Source organism: Podarcis muralis, chromosome 8, assembly GCF_964188315.1.
Source record: "Podarcis muralis chromosome 8, rPodMur119.hap1.1, whole genome shotgun sequence".
NCBI classification, from domain to species: domain Eukaryota; kingdom Metazoa; phylum Chordata; class Lepidosauria; order Squamata; family Lacertidae; genus Podarcis; species Podarcis muralis.
The window spans coordinates 85,317,578-85,333,118 of NC_135662.1; the positions used below are offsets into that span (position 1 = coordinate 85,317,578).

At 42.6% G+C, this 15,541-nt stretch overlaps 1 protein-coding gene across 2 annotated transcripts in view; it reads right to left on the minus strand.

Annotated features, from left to right (window-relative positions):
* Window positions 1-15,541, minus strand: part of SNX5 (sorting nexin 5) — a 24,593-nt gene continuing 9,052 nt past the window's right edge. For both annotated transcript variants that reach the window (XM_077933448.1, XM_077933449.1), the window contains exons 5-13: window positions 13,277-13,400; window positions 11,879-11,974; window positions 10,907-11,012; window positions 10,735-10,810; window positions 7,396-7,435; window positions 5,654-5,740; window positions 4,626-4,785; window positions 2,619-2,704; window positions 1-578 (exon numbers count right to left, since the gene is read on the minus strand). In XM_077933448.1, coding sequence (XP_077789574.1) covers window positions 528-578; window positions 2,619-2,704; window positions 4,626-4,785; window positions 5,654-5,740; window positions 7,396-7,435; window positions 10,735-10,810; window positions 10,907-11,012; window positions 11,879-11,974; window positions 13,277-13,400 — 826 coding nt within the window. In that variant the 3' untranslated portion in view covers window positions 1-527. The remainder of the gene's footprint in view (window positions 579-2,618; window positions 2,705-4,625; window positions 4,786-5,653; window positions 5,741-7,395; window positions 7,436-10,734; window positions 10,811-10,906; window positions 11,013-11,878; window positions 11,975-13,276; window positions 13,401-15,541) is intronic.

The window sequence follows — 15,541 nt, forward strand, 5'->3', positions numbered from 1 at the left end:
TCAAGAGTAGACATTTATTTTGTATTCAAGAGTACATACACAGTGAATCAAAAAATATTGCAGTAGAGGTTTATGAAATTTAATGTTAATGCATTTCCTTATAAAACTGCAAAGCATTAGCTGTAGTCATTTGCACATGGAAATAGAGATATTTGGGTTATGGTATATATGCAACAGGCACCATGACAGATTGTAATTTCAAATCTTCCACTGCACAAACTCATTTCCAGTGCTAAGGCATTTTTCCAGAAACCAGTTTCTTCCACAATAGTAATTTACCAGTTATCAAACTCATACACATATTGTTTGCTTACCCTGAGGTTTAACACGTCAGTGGAAATTCAAGCAAATCTATATGTAATACAATTTTTTTTATCATTGAGATCAATGCATTGGTGTCAGCTTGGTTAGGTTTTTAGCCAGAAAAAGGTGGTATAGAGAAACCAAGCTAGAAACAGTCCCATGCGGCCGTTTGAGTGCAATTTCCAAGTGCCTTCCTCACTCCACCGCCCACAGGTAAGTTGCCTTCAGTTCTTCTTTAACACTTCAATGCAGCTTTGTATGAGAGAAACATTATTCTGGAAGGCAAAAGAAGTAGTCCGTTAGGTGGAGGAGACACGGAGCCATCAAACCTAACCACAGAATAAGATAATCCAATGTATTTTCAAATAGTCTCGTTCAATGTGCTTTTCTTGTTATTTGAAATACTGAAGTCAGTTTGGTAGTTTACATACATAAACTCAACACTGTAGCCCTATGCAGATGCAGTTACTATAACTGCCAGGTGAACTAAAGTATATCTGAAGGAGCATCTCCACCCCCATCGTTCTGCCCAGACACTGAGGTCCAGCGCCGAGGGCCTTCTGGCGGTTCCCTCACTGTAAGAAGCCAAGTTACAGGGAACCAGGCAGAAGGCCTTCTCGGTAGTGGCATCCGCCCTGTGGAACGCCCTCCCACCAGATGTCAAAGAGAACAACAACTACCAAACTTTTAGAAGACATCTGAAGGCAGCCCTGTTTAGGGAAGCTTTTAATGTTTGATGTATTACTGTATTTTAATACTTGGTTGGAAGCCACCCAGAGTGGCTGGGGAAGCCCAGCCAGATGGGCGGGGTATGTATGTATGTATGTATAAATAAATAAATAAATATTATTATTATTATTATTATTATTATTATTATTATTATTATTATTATTATTATTATGGGTTAAATTCATTTTGGTGCAAAACTTTGAATGATTTCTAGTTCATCTTCACATTCAATACCTCCCCCTGCCAAACTCTTAGCTGTTACTTTTTTTAAAAAACTACTGAGCATCAGTAAAGAAAGTTAGGAAACAAAATGTGGAGGCAACATGGTATGACTATTAGCCAGACAGAGATGCTGCTGTGGCTAAGGCCTTAGTCACTGTTTCTAAACAATCAGATGGAGGGGTTTCCTTTATCTTCCTTGCCGAAGCTGTTTGCTCTCCCAACAGGAGCAACTTGCAACAAGTAATACAGAGACAGGGACAAAGTGAATGATGCCATATGCCCTTAACAGCTGTGTGGCTGAAACATATTAAACAGGGTAAGTCTTTTCAGGTATGGGAAATCAATTGGGGGGAAAGCTTCACCTGTTGGTATGCTGTTTGTCAGACAACTTATTGTTTGTGACCTCTGTTTCACTGTCGGACCTTATACTTCATCACAGCAGCTTATAGGATCTGAATGCTGATTTATTTTTCTTTTGCAGAGGATGAACTTTGTATGGACTAAAGGTTCATTTGGGTAAACTGGAACTAGTTCCTGTATGGATAGGATGAACCAGAACTAGATCTTTTAAAAATGAACTTTCCAAGAACTAATAGATCATGAGTGAGCATACTAAGCTTTCTTTGCCCCTGTGTGGAGGTATTTGGTCGGACACTGGGATTCTCCTGTACGAGGTCTCAAAATTGCATGGGAAGCCTTGAGTATAGAAGGCTCTTTTCTTCACACCTTCGCCTTCCTGAGGCTTGACATGAAAGAGCTTCATGCACTTGTGTGGAGGTTTTAAAATTAAGTAGACACATGAAGTAGGTCTTCTGTGTAAGAATAAGAACAAAACATCCCTCTCCCTGGATATGACTACGCAGTGTGAATTCTCAACATTTTGGGCACCTTGCTCTTAATTATATGCTCCAGTAGTCCCTCCTCCTAAACAAACCATGCCATTTCATAGCTGACTCTTATTCATATAAAAGGCTCTAAGAGAATGTCCTTAAAGATCAGAGTACTCAATTCAGACATATATAAGTCCTCCCTGCATCCAGAGAAAAGCAGTGGCACAGAAGTTCTTTGAAACAAATTTAAACAAGTTTTCTGTCCATATTTGAAAAGTTTTACCATGCTAAAAAAAAAAGACTTCAGGGCTTATTTAGTGATATTGAAAGTTTTGGTTGACAGCATAAAACACACTAATCTAAATCAAGCTACTTAATTAGGAACCCCCCCACCTGAACAGTCTTCATATTGCAAAAGGCCTGTTTGCTAGCCCTCAAAGGACAAATACGCTGAACTGCCCCCAGATGCATACTGTGGAATATTTTCTACAGTTAAGGCAGCCTCCAACCAGTGTCTTACTTTAGAACACATACCTTTGCATGCTTGATCTCGAGCTCAGACATTTCAATTAGATTTTTACGAAATGCTGCTATTCGCTTCTGTTTGAAGTTGATCAGTTCTGCCGTTGGGAGAACAGAGACGTTAAATCACTTGGAGATGGACTCGGGGGGGTGGGTGTCTTATCGTCTTAAATAATTTTAAATCACTACAATATTTTTGTATAATCTGAAAATTATTCTAATGGGGTGGGGAGAGAATTGTTTTCAGTTTCATTATTAGGCACAAAAGGGGGTGGGTGGGCGGACACACCAACAAGAATCTACCCTGTGCATTACAGATGGGCTGGGTAGGAGAAGAGTGCTGCTACTACAGAAGAATGCCTGCATGCCAGAACCTAACACACATGGACTTCCATTAGTGTAGGAATTCATTTGGGTAGGGTTAATGCTCCAATAGCTTAAGCCACTGTCATTTTAATTGAGTTAAATGAAAAATACATGAACAAATCATTAGCATAAAGATGTTGAGTACTTGCCAACAGGAATGAGTAACTTTTGCAGGCAGCAAAATGTTTTATGTCTTTTGAGAAACTTGGTAACTGAATTAACCCATTTTGACAATCTATCAATAAGTGCCAGACATGCTGATGTATATCTATTCCAAATAATACCCAGTTTTTCTGAAAGATTTCCATAGCACTATGGAAAGGGAAATGCAGGCAGCGACTGATGAATGTGTGTGTCTGAAAGATGCATGATCGTGGACGTATCCATGGTGCCAAACCTGGAAGTGACCTGAAAACGTCACTTAACACATCGCTAAAAGGGTGTAATGGGGGCGGGGCAGGCTCATACGTGTTCCTCCAATGCATGCGGGGGCCGTGAAAGGAACCCCCGTGCAAAATGGTTGTCGGCTGAATCAAAAGTCTGGGATGAAGGTAATGAATACAGTGGTACCTCGCAAGACGAATGCCTCGCAAGACAAAAAACTCGCTAGACGAAAGGTTTTTCCGTTTGCGAGTTGCCTCGCAAGACGAATTTCCCTATGGGCTTGCTTCGCAAGACGAAAACGTCTTGCGACTTTGTTTCCTTTGTCTAAATACTAATTCGCAAGACGAAAAATTCGCTAGACGGCAAAACTTGCGGAACGAATTAATTTCGTCTTGCGGGGCACCACTGTACTTGTCCCAAACTCTTAGTGTTAAGCCCTAGTAATAAATTTAGAAGGATTTCGTAGAGGTAAAGAAAAAGGAAATAGCAATCAAACCAACAAAATTCATTCACAGAAATAGCTCAATGCTGGCAGAGCATGTACACGTGGAATATACTGGGTGAAGCAGGTGGGGTTTTATTTTCAGTTCATGCTCAGTAGGGCAAACCTTTAGAGACACGAAGAACAGAAATTATTATAGTTACCCTTATGTGTAATTCAAAACAAAAACAATACTAAACCGTAAAATAAAACTCTAGTGGCATTTAAGGATGTCTTAACAAAGTTCTGATTTTTCCCATGACAGCTGGTTTGGGTTTTTTCTCTTTTTTGGGTGGGGGGGGTATCAAGTGTCATTTTGCTTCAAAACCCCCCAAACAAACTCATTTTTTTGCTTTGCAAAACGTAAGTCTACCCATTGGGTAATCCAGTACTCTTGGTCAGTGTTCAAATTACAAGGAAAGTGGTAGGGAGGCCATTAAAGAATTCCTAAGCTTTCTGCTTCCTCACCTTTAAGACAAGTCATGCCCTTGTAAAGCTCGACACAGTTACTGAGGGGACCAGACTCCATTTGCCATCCCCACGATTCAGATGCTGCTTGTCGAACTTGATGCAGAAAAATGAGATCCCACCCATCACTTCACAGCAATTTCAATGTTTATTGCTGTCAATGCTGATTGCTAGGGAATAAAGTCATGAACACCCTACACTGCATATCACAAGCAGAAGTTACATCTTTCCACAAGGCAAGTAAACTCTAGACTGAAAAACATCTCAGGCACATCCACTGCAAAGCTTTGCCTTAATGTGGTGTCCTGAAGTGGTTTTACCTTGTTTTGCAGATTCAGAAAGTTTCTCAAATCTTTGACAGCATTCTTGCTGATGTGCTTCTGCCAACTGGACATCTTTGCTTTTCAACCTAGCTTTATCCAAAGCTTTATTTGAATTTTCATACTCCACAAGGGCCCGTGTACGTCTGTACAAGAGATCCTGAATAGGTTGAGTGAAAGAAAAAACAGTTCTTGATCAGAGAATTTAACTCAAAGCTACACCCTATGTTATAGATATGCAGCCTCATCTATATCTCAAGAAGCATTCCGAAATGCACAAAGAGTTTTTGAAGAAGTTTAAGATAAACCTTATTACAGTGGTACCTTGGTACTTGAACGGCTTGGCTCCCAAACAAATTGACTCCCGAACGCTGCAAACCCAGAAGTGAGTGTTCCAGTTTGCAAACATTTTTTGGAAGCCGAACGTCCGACACGGCTTCCGATTGACTGCAGGAAGCTCCTGCAGCCAATCAGAAGCCGCGCCTTGCTTTTCGAACTGTTTTGGGAGTCATTTTGGGAGTCGTAGCCAAGCAGAGCTATGAAGCTTATCTCCTTAGCACAAGCCTGCCAATCTAGGTCAGTGGTGCCCAACGTGGTACCCTCCAAATGATGCTGGACTCCCATCTCCCATCAGTCCAAGCGAGCAGGGCCAAGGTTCAGAGATGCTGGAAGCTGGGATGCAATAAGCTGACCTTGAGCACTGCAACCTCCTGATTTTTTCATGATTAGTGATATAGTTGAATCAGAAAGGGCTGCAAGTTTCTCATCAGAAGCAGATGAATAAGGTCGTGAACTCCAGGTGTGGCAATTGGTCTAGGAGTAGCCAAAGAAGTTCTGAACCTCAATGACAAAAAAGTGTACCCAATCAACAATGAACATAGTCTCCCCATTATCTTGGTACCATTTCAACCTTCAGATTGCGATCATGTGGAGCATGTTAATGCACTGTTATCAAAACTGTGGTACAAAGTTCAGCCAAATTGTTCTCATAGTGTAAGTACTGGAGAAAACATTCAGAGAGGACTCACTTTTGCTGCTTCTATATTGAGCATATAGTATCTTAGTAATTCTGATAGTTTCAAATCTTCATCAGAAGAAACACGATTCTCTACTTTCTATGGAGAAGAAAACATAATTACTGTATAGACAAACAGTTTAAAATTTAGTGCATATTGGCTGTAGCATCTTTAAGAAAAAAAAGTTAAATTCTGCAGAATAAATAGTTCCATTTCAATTTGGCTTTGGGCTGTTTAGGAATGGAAACAACCTTGGCTGCCCTGCTGAATGACCCACACAAGGACACAGGAGTGTGACTTGAGGATATGATTCTAGACCGGGCTTCCTCAGCCTCGGCCCTCCAGATGTTTTGAGACTACAATTCCCATAATCCCTGACCACTGGGTCCTGCTAGCTAGGGATCATGGGAGTTGTAGGCCAAAAACATCTGGAGGGCCAAGGTTGAGGAAGCCTGTTCTAGAAAGCAGTGCTGGGGAACTTCTATTTTACACCTTGGTCATTTGCTTATAGGGTGCCTCAAAGATCAACCTTGCTGAGATTCTGGATCAGTGCCTGGGGCCTCCATGGACTGCCTGTAGGCTAACAAATGAAGTTTAATCCAGGAATAGCTATGGTGCTCTGCGTCAGCAGGCAGGCAGGCATACTGAACTTTATGGCACTGTAGCTGCTAAACCATATTACACCACACATCACACATTTCCCTAATAATCCAACAAATCAACAAAGTTATCCAGAACAGAGCATGCAGAAACACAAGATGGTGTGCACATCAGTAGGGTTCAGTTCAGTAGAACTGCTGCTCTAGAAACAGGGGTTCAGGCTGTGTGGCACTAAACACAGGCTATTATTTTGGAATACCCTTGGACCCAACTCTGACAAATTATGTTCAGGTGACAGCTGCGGTGGGTATTCCTTTGCCCAGCACAAGCTGGTACACCAACTACAGATCTGGCCATGAAAACACATGTCTTAGTTACACCTTGTCTGGACTACTCTTACTGGATGCACTCTAAGTGGGGCTTCCTTTGAAAAGGTATCTGGAAACCCAGTTTGGTCCAGAGTGCAATACTCTTTAACATCCATTATGGGGAGGAATTGAACGTTGCACTTTTCCAATGGTTCTGTCAGCATAAGCACTTCAGCTTGCTGATAGAACATTCTCCCCTTTTCTCCCGCCAGGCACTGTTCTGGGGGTTCTCCAGACCCTGAAACACACACACACACCCTGAGTCAGTTTGCTGTGCTGGTTCCTGCTAAAGCACCTTCTTAGTTGAACTTGCCTGTGGTTTTTAGGCTAATGATACTAAAGGGACTGTTTTCTGCACTATTAACTGGTCTGCCCACTAAGATCATCATCAGATGCCCTCTTGTGTGTCCCAACTGACCAGCGCAGTCCGTCAGGCTGTGTCTAATGAGAGATTTTTCTCAGCGGAAATCCCTCCTGATGAAGTGAATGCTGACCCTTCCCTTACAATAGTTTGTCAGATGGCAAATACCTTCCATTTTAGAAAGACATCTGACCGATATGGTTTTATACTGATGACATGTGCCAATTGTAGTTCTTTGTTTTGTCTCCTGCTGCTTTTTCTGTAGATTACATTTTTATCTTGCTGCTTTATGCTACTTATGTTTTATAATACAATCTTAAATGTTTTGATTGCTTTTAATAGGGATGTTACTGTCTTGGATTATTTTTTGGTGAAAGGTGGGATATAAATATTTTAAATAAAAAATAAAATAAAATAAAAGTTACCCGGAGTTTCTCAAAGAGCTCAGAAATTTTCACCAAGTACCTGGGGAGGAATAGGGTGAGAAGAGAATGTTAACTGTATCTCCCAAACCCTGAACTCACACCAATAGCTTTATATTAGCAGCAAACCTCCTGCACTGGGGCAAGGAGTTGGGCCACATCAGCTATGGCTGCCAAGTTAGTGGTTAAATTCATAGGTGCAGTGACCTGGCTCCACGCCTCCTCTGCCAAACTATTTGGCCTCTGTGCTAACTGTAGAGGAAAGTCTTTCCTCCACAGCCAGGATAGAAACCTCCAGGTTGGATCACCTCCACCAGCCTACCTGGAGGAAAGCAATATTTTTAGTCTGTGTTTCCACGCTGGCTGGGAAGGAGAGTGCTCCCCCTTTTCTATGGCCAGCACAGTGACACAAGCTAATAGCCCCTTAGCAGGCATGTAAAAGAAATGGCACTGCAAGTACGGTAACTTTTGTGGCCTTATTTATATAAGACTAGATTCTGATTCTACCTGCCTGAACAGATTGGCCTGTTCCGTAAGACTCCAGAGTTATGACGACACAGAAGAACACAGGGCAAGGAAGGAGGTACTAACAGTAGAGGTATGAAGCCGTACAAAAGACAAGAGGTGCAGACATCCCTGACCAACAGAAGCTACCACACCTTATTAACTGGATAATCTGGTGAATGTATTTATGCTACTGAAACCTGCTAGGCAGTAATGAAATTTTAGCAGAGTCTTCCAGAGGGAACTCAATTTTCATCACTATAAACAAGTCCAACAAAGAGGAGTCAGGAATTATGCTTGAGGAAGATAATATAGTACTAGAAGACAACTTAGATTAGAGGTTGCCAACATGGCGCCCACAGGCATCAGTGTACCCCCAAAAAGCCTCAAAAGTACACAATACATGAGGGACTATTTGGTCTTCGTGCTCAGTCCCTATTAGCACTGGTTTCCCCTTTCCTACAATGAACACTTTCCCCAAAACATGTCCACTTTTCATTGGATGCCAGGACTGGACACCCACCTTCACTTCTGTTCTGAACAGAGGGAAAATGTGGGGGTGCCTGATGTAGTGCCTCCCCCTAATTGATTGGAGCGGGGCAATGGGGCATGCCTGTGCCATTTTGTAGTCCTGCCTCTTGTTCTGCTCTTAGCTAAGGCAGCCATTTTGGTTTAGGCAACAACCCCCACTACAGCCATTTTGTGACTGGAGACCACAGCACTCTCTCAAAATTCCAGATGTGCCCACTGGCCCAAAAAGGAGACTCCATAGAAAAAGAACGAGGGCTGGTGTTGTTCTGGTGCAAAGAACCAGAAACATACATGGATCTGGAATAGAATGTTCAGCAATTGTACATTTGCAAAATTTTAAACCTGAGTTTCAGAACGCTTTTGTATTAGTAGGTGACAGCACACTCAAGTGAAGAGCACTGCACTGGCAAAAGGTGGTGCTGTGGTCTAAACCACCAAGGCTCTTGGGTTTGCTGATCAGAAGGTCAGTGGTTAGAATGCCTACAATGGGGTGAGCTCCCATTGCTCTGTCCCAGCTCCTGCGAACCCAGCCATTCGAAAGCATGCCAGTGCAACTAGATAAAGAGGTACCACTGTGGTGGGAAGGTAAATGATGCTTCTGTGCGCTCTGGCACTTGTCACGGTGTCCCACTGCACCAGAAGCAGTTTAGTCATGCTGCACGTGACCCGGAAAGGTGTCTGTGGACAAACGCCGGCTCCCTCGGCCTGAAAGTGAGATGAGCGCCGTGCCCCACAGTCACCTTTGACTGGACTTAATCGTCCAGGGGTCCTTTACATTTACCTTTTACTGGCAGCAAAAAATACTATAAGGGGTTGCATTCAAAGTAGCTCTAATAATAATAAAAAATAATAATAAAAGGCTCAGAGCGGCTAACAACAATAAAAGTAAAACAGCATTCTGAAATCAATTCATTTTAAAATCAATTCAAAATCAGATTAATGGCAACCATTGGGCTAGAGTTCTGTCACTGTGCCTTGGCCAAAGGCCTGGTGGAACAGCTCGGTCTTGCAGGCCCTGTGGAAAGATGTCAAGTCCCTAGTCTCTTGTGACAGAGCGTTTCACCAGATTGGGGCCACAGCCGAAAAAGCCCTGGGCTCTGGTTGAGGCCAGCCTAACCTCCCTGTGGTCCGGGACCCCCAAGATGTGTTTGAAGACTGTAAGGTCCTCTGTGGGACATACCAGGAGAGGTGGTCTCATAGGTAGGTCCTAAGGAGATTGTTCCATCAGTACAGGCATTTCTGCTTGCCCAATGGAATGTTCTCCCCTCTCCTCACTCTGTATGCTGTTCTGGGGGCTCTCAAGACCTTCCAGTGCAGATCGGGGTGTGGGTGGCAAGGAGAAGCAAGGGCAGTCCTCTTACCCTAGTGGGACTCATTACACTGGTTTCTGCTAGGGCAACAATTTAGTTGAATACAGCCCAATGAATCCACAGGAGTCAATTGCTGTTATACGAGAGGGTAAGAACAGCAGAATGCAGAGAGCAGAAGCAGCTAGCTGCCAGTTGAGAAATCAATAGTATTAAGACAAAAACAAAGAACAGAGAAATTTACAGACACTAGGTGATATCAACATTCATCATGCTCAGAGGAAACCCACTGAAATAAATAGGTCTATGCTGAATATGACATGGGACAGTATCCAACTGAACAGTTCCACTAGTGTAAGGATTCTTAGTTGTACAATGGAAATTCCTCACCCTGCACGCCCTGTAAATCTGTTCCAGAGAGGTGAGGGAACCCCTGGAATAGATTCAAAGGTCAAGCTAGAAGGGGGCGGCAGCACAGGGAGAAGCGGGGATGGTTCTCTTGAACAGCTGAAAGTTCTTGTCCTAGTGAAACAGTACAGTTGGATAACTCCCTAAGCTGGATGTCACCTACTAGCAAAAAAGAATCAATAGGAAAGAAATACAGAAAGTGAAAATCAAAGGCAGAAAAAATAAAAGGAAATAGCATGAAAACTAATCAAATTTACACAAGGCACCAAAAGTTAATATTCTGAATTCTAACTTCCCTTTAATATTGTTTTCAGGTCTTTGATTTGGCTTAATTGAGGAGGTCTCAACTGTGTCACCCCTAACATGTCCTGCTACCATTTAAATAAAATAAAAGTTATCTGGATAGCAGATGATGAATCTGACACATTACATCTACTTTGCACCTTAGTGGCCTTTGTCACTGTGACAAAATTAATAATAATAATAATAATAATAATAATAATACCTTTATTGTCAATGTACAACCTGTGTACAATGAAAGTTTGAGAATCTTTGCCAGAGCTATTTTTGAAGAGGAATGGCATGGACTTACTTTTTAATGGTAGTTGGTTCTTCTAGAGCCAGACTATTTAAGCAAGCCGAAGTATGAATATAATCATCTGCAACATCTATTGAGAAAGAAGACAAAACACTTTCAGTCTTGTCTCTGAACTGAGCAGTATTTAGAAAATACTCTTAAGTGTCTCTATAGGTAAAAAAGTTACTTTTATGAGCTCTTGTCATCTTATCTGCCTTTGCACATGCATCCTTGATTCTGTTGTAGTAGTTTATAAGAAACGTCTTCTCTTGTCCAAAGAAATCATCTACTTCCTGGAAAGAGATTTTCGGATGATTAAGGTAGGGTTTTGACCAAGAAAACGCGAAAATTAGGCTAGAGTTACTTTCACATCAACCCTCTTTAGTAGGAATGCAATACGAGCTTGGCTTTTGAAATCATTTACAAAATATTAAGCTACTTGATGCCTTCCCTGAAACAAGTGAACATCATGTGAAGGTCTGTGTACGTGTGCAGGATTACGACAGCCCCAACCCCCTTTTACCTGAAAGTTACTTAAATATTTTCAAAATAATCAGCCTTAAAAAAAGAAAAACACTTTAAAAGTCATGCTCTGTTAGGTTCGCTGCACAAGCAATCTCCATTCCCTCGGCTCTGTTCCCTACCCCATATAAAAATCCTGATAAGTTAGTTTTACTTTACAGTGGAAAGGAAAGTGATGGGGAAGATAGCACTTTGCTCTCATCCAGCAGGGCTGTTGTTATGTCTATACCTCCAAAAATAGGGCGGAGGAGTGCTCACAGTAGTACTGAATTCATGGTGTCCTGGAGCCCCCGATTTGCCCCCCTCCAACCCACTCCATTGCTAAAGAATGAGCCTAAGTGTTTGTTCTTAGCGACGCAATTTGCACAATTTCATGCCAGAAAGTCTTGAAGTGATTTACAATAAAACAGTTAACATACAAAAAAAGCAGTTAAAACAATTGCATATATAAAAAGATTTTTAAAAAATAAATATAAAAGCAGTTCAAAACAACATCAGCATTTATATGAAAATTATTAAAATCCAAGAGAGCAACTGGAATAAAGGTTTTTAAATGCTAGTAATACAGTATACGTAAGCAGGCATACAGATTTATGGAAAATAACGCAAGAGACAATCTAGCTTTAAGAACTCTTACTTTAACCCCAGAGAACAGAACTTCATCAGCGCTCTTCACCACAATTTTGAAGAAGCCACCAAACATTTCTTTTGTGTTTTTCCTCCGAACACTTAGCTAAGAGAGATATGGAAAGAGACACATTAGGCAGTGATAAACTATCCATTATCATTATGCTGGAATTCAAACCTGTGATCTTGGTGCTATTGGCACCATACCCTAACCCATGCATTTCCAGCATTCTACCAGAGAGCCCACTTTAGAGTGGTAGCTATTAATGAGGACTACGTGTGACAAACTGGCGCTACAGGAGCAGAGCCAGTTACAAAATTGTGGCAGGTGGAGTTTGGAATATTCAATCAGCAACTGCAGACATAATTTTATTATTTCTAATCCAGTTTCAAAAATTGCTGAATTCTTTGCCACAGCACTTTCCTTGTGGCAAGGAGTTCCATAGTTCAGCTGTCCTCAAGTTAAATAGGTATTATTTACGGAAGCAATGTGAAGTTGTATATGGCTTACCGTATTTTTCGCCCTATAGGGCGCACTTTTTCCCCTCCAAAAATGAAGGGGAAATGTGTGTGCGTCCTATGGGGCGAGTGCAGGCTTTCACTGAAGCCTGGAGAGCGAGAGGGGTCGGTGTGCACGGACCCCTCTCGCTCTCCAGGCTTCAGGAAGCTATCCGCAAACCTTGGGAGCCCCGCGCGACTTCCCGTCGGGCTCCCAAGGCTTGCGGATAGCAGCCTGCATCCTGAAGCCCGTGCCCCGGGCTTCCTCCAGATATCAGGAAGCCCCACAAGCCATCCTGCTATTCCCCGACCTGGTTTGGAGGCTGGCGGTGGGGAGAAGTGCGCTTCTCCCCACCGCCAGCCCCACAAGCTCGGGGCACAGCGGGGAGGTGGAGCGCCGCCAACCCGCTATTCCCCGACCTGGTTTGCAGAGTTGCCTGCATCCCGAAGAGAGATGCCTGCATCCCGAAGCCTTCAGGCAGATATCCGCAAGCCTGGGGAGACCGGCACGACTTCACGCGGGCTCCCTAGGCTTGCAGATAGCAGCCTGTTCTGGGGGGTGGGGTCGGGTGAAGCTCTGGTTTCCCCCGCCGCAGCCTGGGGAGGAAATAATTTTTTTTTCTTTATCCCCCCCCCCAAAAAAAAACTAGGTGCGCCCTATAGGGCGAAAAATACGGTAAATGCAGTCTTGCCTTCCCTTGACAGGATTTTTGGGGGCTTGAATCTTTCAGTGGTTCTTGTAATTGTCTGGATTGTTTTAAATGGAAGAATTCTGTTTTTATATTTTAATGCTTATATTAATTATGAATTTTGATGTTTTAATTTAATGATCTGTAAATCATCCTGGGATATTTTTGATGAAGGCTGGTTTAGAAATAGTGTAAATAAATGAAAAGCAGATGTGCCTTACATCCTGATCATACTCAAGGAAGACATGAAAGTTGTGATCTTGGCTGAGAAGAGGGTGGGCAGAAATTCGCTGAAGGAAGACTTCATGTGACGATACGGTTTTCTTGAAGACCGCAAGGTACTCCCTGGAAGAAAAATAATATCGGAATGGAAAAAAATGTGCCCCACATTGTGCACACTTCGGCCTAAGGTGCACCTGCATCGTAGTGCGCTGTGCATACAAGCATTGCAGGTATCTTCTTGCATAGAATTGAGGAGCTGGAAGGAACCCAAAGTGTCATCTGCCCCTCAGGAATCATAGCTAATTGCAGTCAATTACAGTTGTACCTTGGAAGTCAAAAGGAATCCGTTCTGGAAGTCCATTTGACTTCCAAAACATTCAGAAACCAAAGCACAGCTTCTGATTAGCTGCAGGAAGCTCCTGTAGCCAATTGGAAGCTGCGGGTGTTCATCTGCCAAAAATAGTTCGCAAACCGGAACAGTCACTTCCAGGTTTGCGGCGTTCGGTAGCCAAAGCCTTTGAGAAGGAAGCTGTTTGAAAACCAAGGTATGACTGTAATTGCTTTCAATGATGAATGCCATAACTTCTTATTTACATTTTAGATGACAGATTAGATGCCACTCTCCCACCCAACAGTACAATCAGTGGCTGCAATGACCATATACCTCGAATTATGTGCACAGGTCCAGATCTGGCAGTAGGAACCACACGCACAGCCAGAGACTGGAATTATAGACCATCCCCAGAAGCAGGACTTTGGGCTCCTGCTTCACAGCAAACTCATCTCCCTTGCTGAACTGGGATAGCTTCCATCACGTACAATTCTTGTCAGAGCTTTTTTCCTAAAAAATGTTTAGAGGTACTCTCATTTTCCTTCTCATATTGAGATACTGCCCCTCAATGAGGCCAAACTTAGATTCACAAAATGTTTAGGGTACCCCTGCATCCCCCTAGAAAAAAAAGCACTGGTTCTTGTATCCAGATATGAACTTTAGCTTCTTCACACACACCCATATCTTGATATTTTAAATCAGTATTCAACCTCTCAGACTTAAGACCTACCCTTTAATCCCACTAAAAAAAATACTGCAAGGCTTTCTGTCATGACAGGCTGATAGATCGACTGTGAGACTAAGCTGATAAAGGTGCTACAAGCCACCATACATATCTGTCTCCGATGACAATGCTGGATCAAAGAGTCTACAAGCCAGATCATTCAAGGCAGGGATGGGGGACCTGTAGCCCTCCATTGCTGACTCCAATTCCTAATTTGATCCAGTCAGAATAGTCAGTCAAGATCTGGACAGCCACAGGCTCCCTATCTCTTCTTTTTCGTGTGTGCGTGTTAACTCCTTCCAGAACAGACTGATTACCAGCTAGTTGGACAGATGACATTCACACTAACAGCAACTCTGCCTTCAAACTGACTCCCAAGTTGATTTCCAGGCCTAATCGAAAGCACAGGTTCTTAACTTTAAAGCCCTCAACAACTTGGTTCCAGTAATCTCTGAGAATGTGCAAATTCTCCCAGGACTTGAGAGCTTCTGAGGAGACCCTATTTTGAAACATTTCTTATGGGAAGCCTAGGTTACCCTCAAACAGGAGAGGAGCCTTCTTCGTAGCAGCTCTGATGCTCTGGAATAGTCTACCAAGACAGGTCTATTCTCTTTTTGGAGAATGGCGAATTCGCCTACCCCAACCTTTCACAAACACTGGATGCCAGACTGCTATCATGTATTGTACCTTTATTGAAATGTTTACTTATGTTATAGGTTTTCTTAAGCTTGTAAATGACAAATTGTCTGAATAGTGGTGTATAAACAGATTTAAATAACATGAGCTTTTAACTAGGACTGGGGAAACTGGCTTCAAATCCCCATTGGCACTTCGACTTTCACTGGGTGACCTTGAGCCAGTCCCTACCTCAGAGCCAAACCTGCACACAAGGTTTGCTGAGAGGATAAAATGATAGGATTGTAGAGTTGGAAGGGACCCTAAGGATCATCTAGTCTAACCCCTGCAATGCAAGAATATGCAGCTGTCCCATAAGGGGATCAAACGTGCAACCTTGACATTATCAGCACCATGCTCTAACTAACTGAGCTATCCATATATTGTCCTTAGAATAAAGGGAGGATATGAATGCAACAAACTAAACTAAACTAAACTAACAGACCATGCAGAGGAGTGGGAAGACAATGCAAATTCAGAAAACTTACTAGGCTGTTTTAACCTGTAGAGTCTTGACAGTTCAGAAGCCTTCTT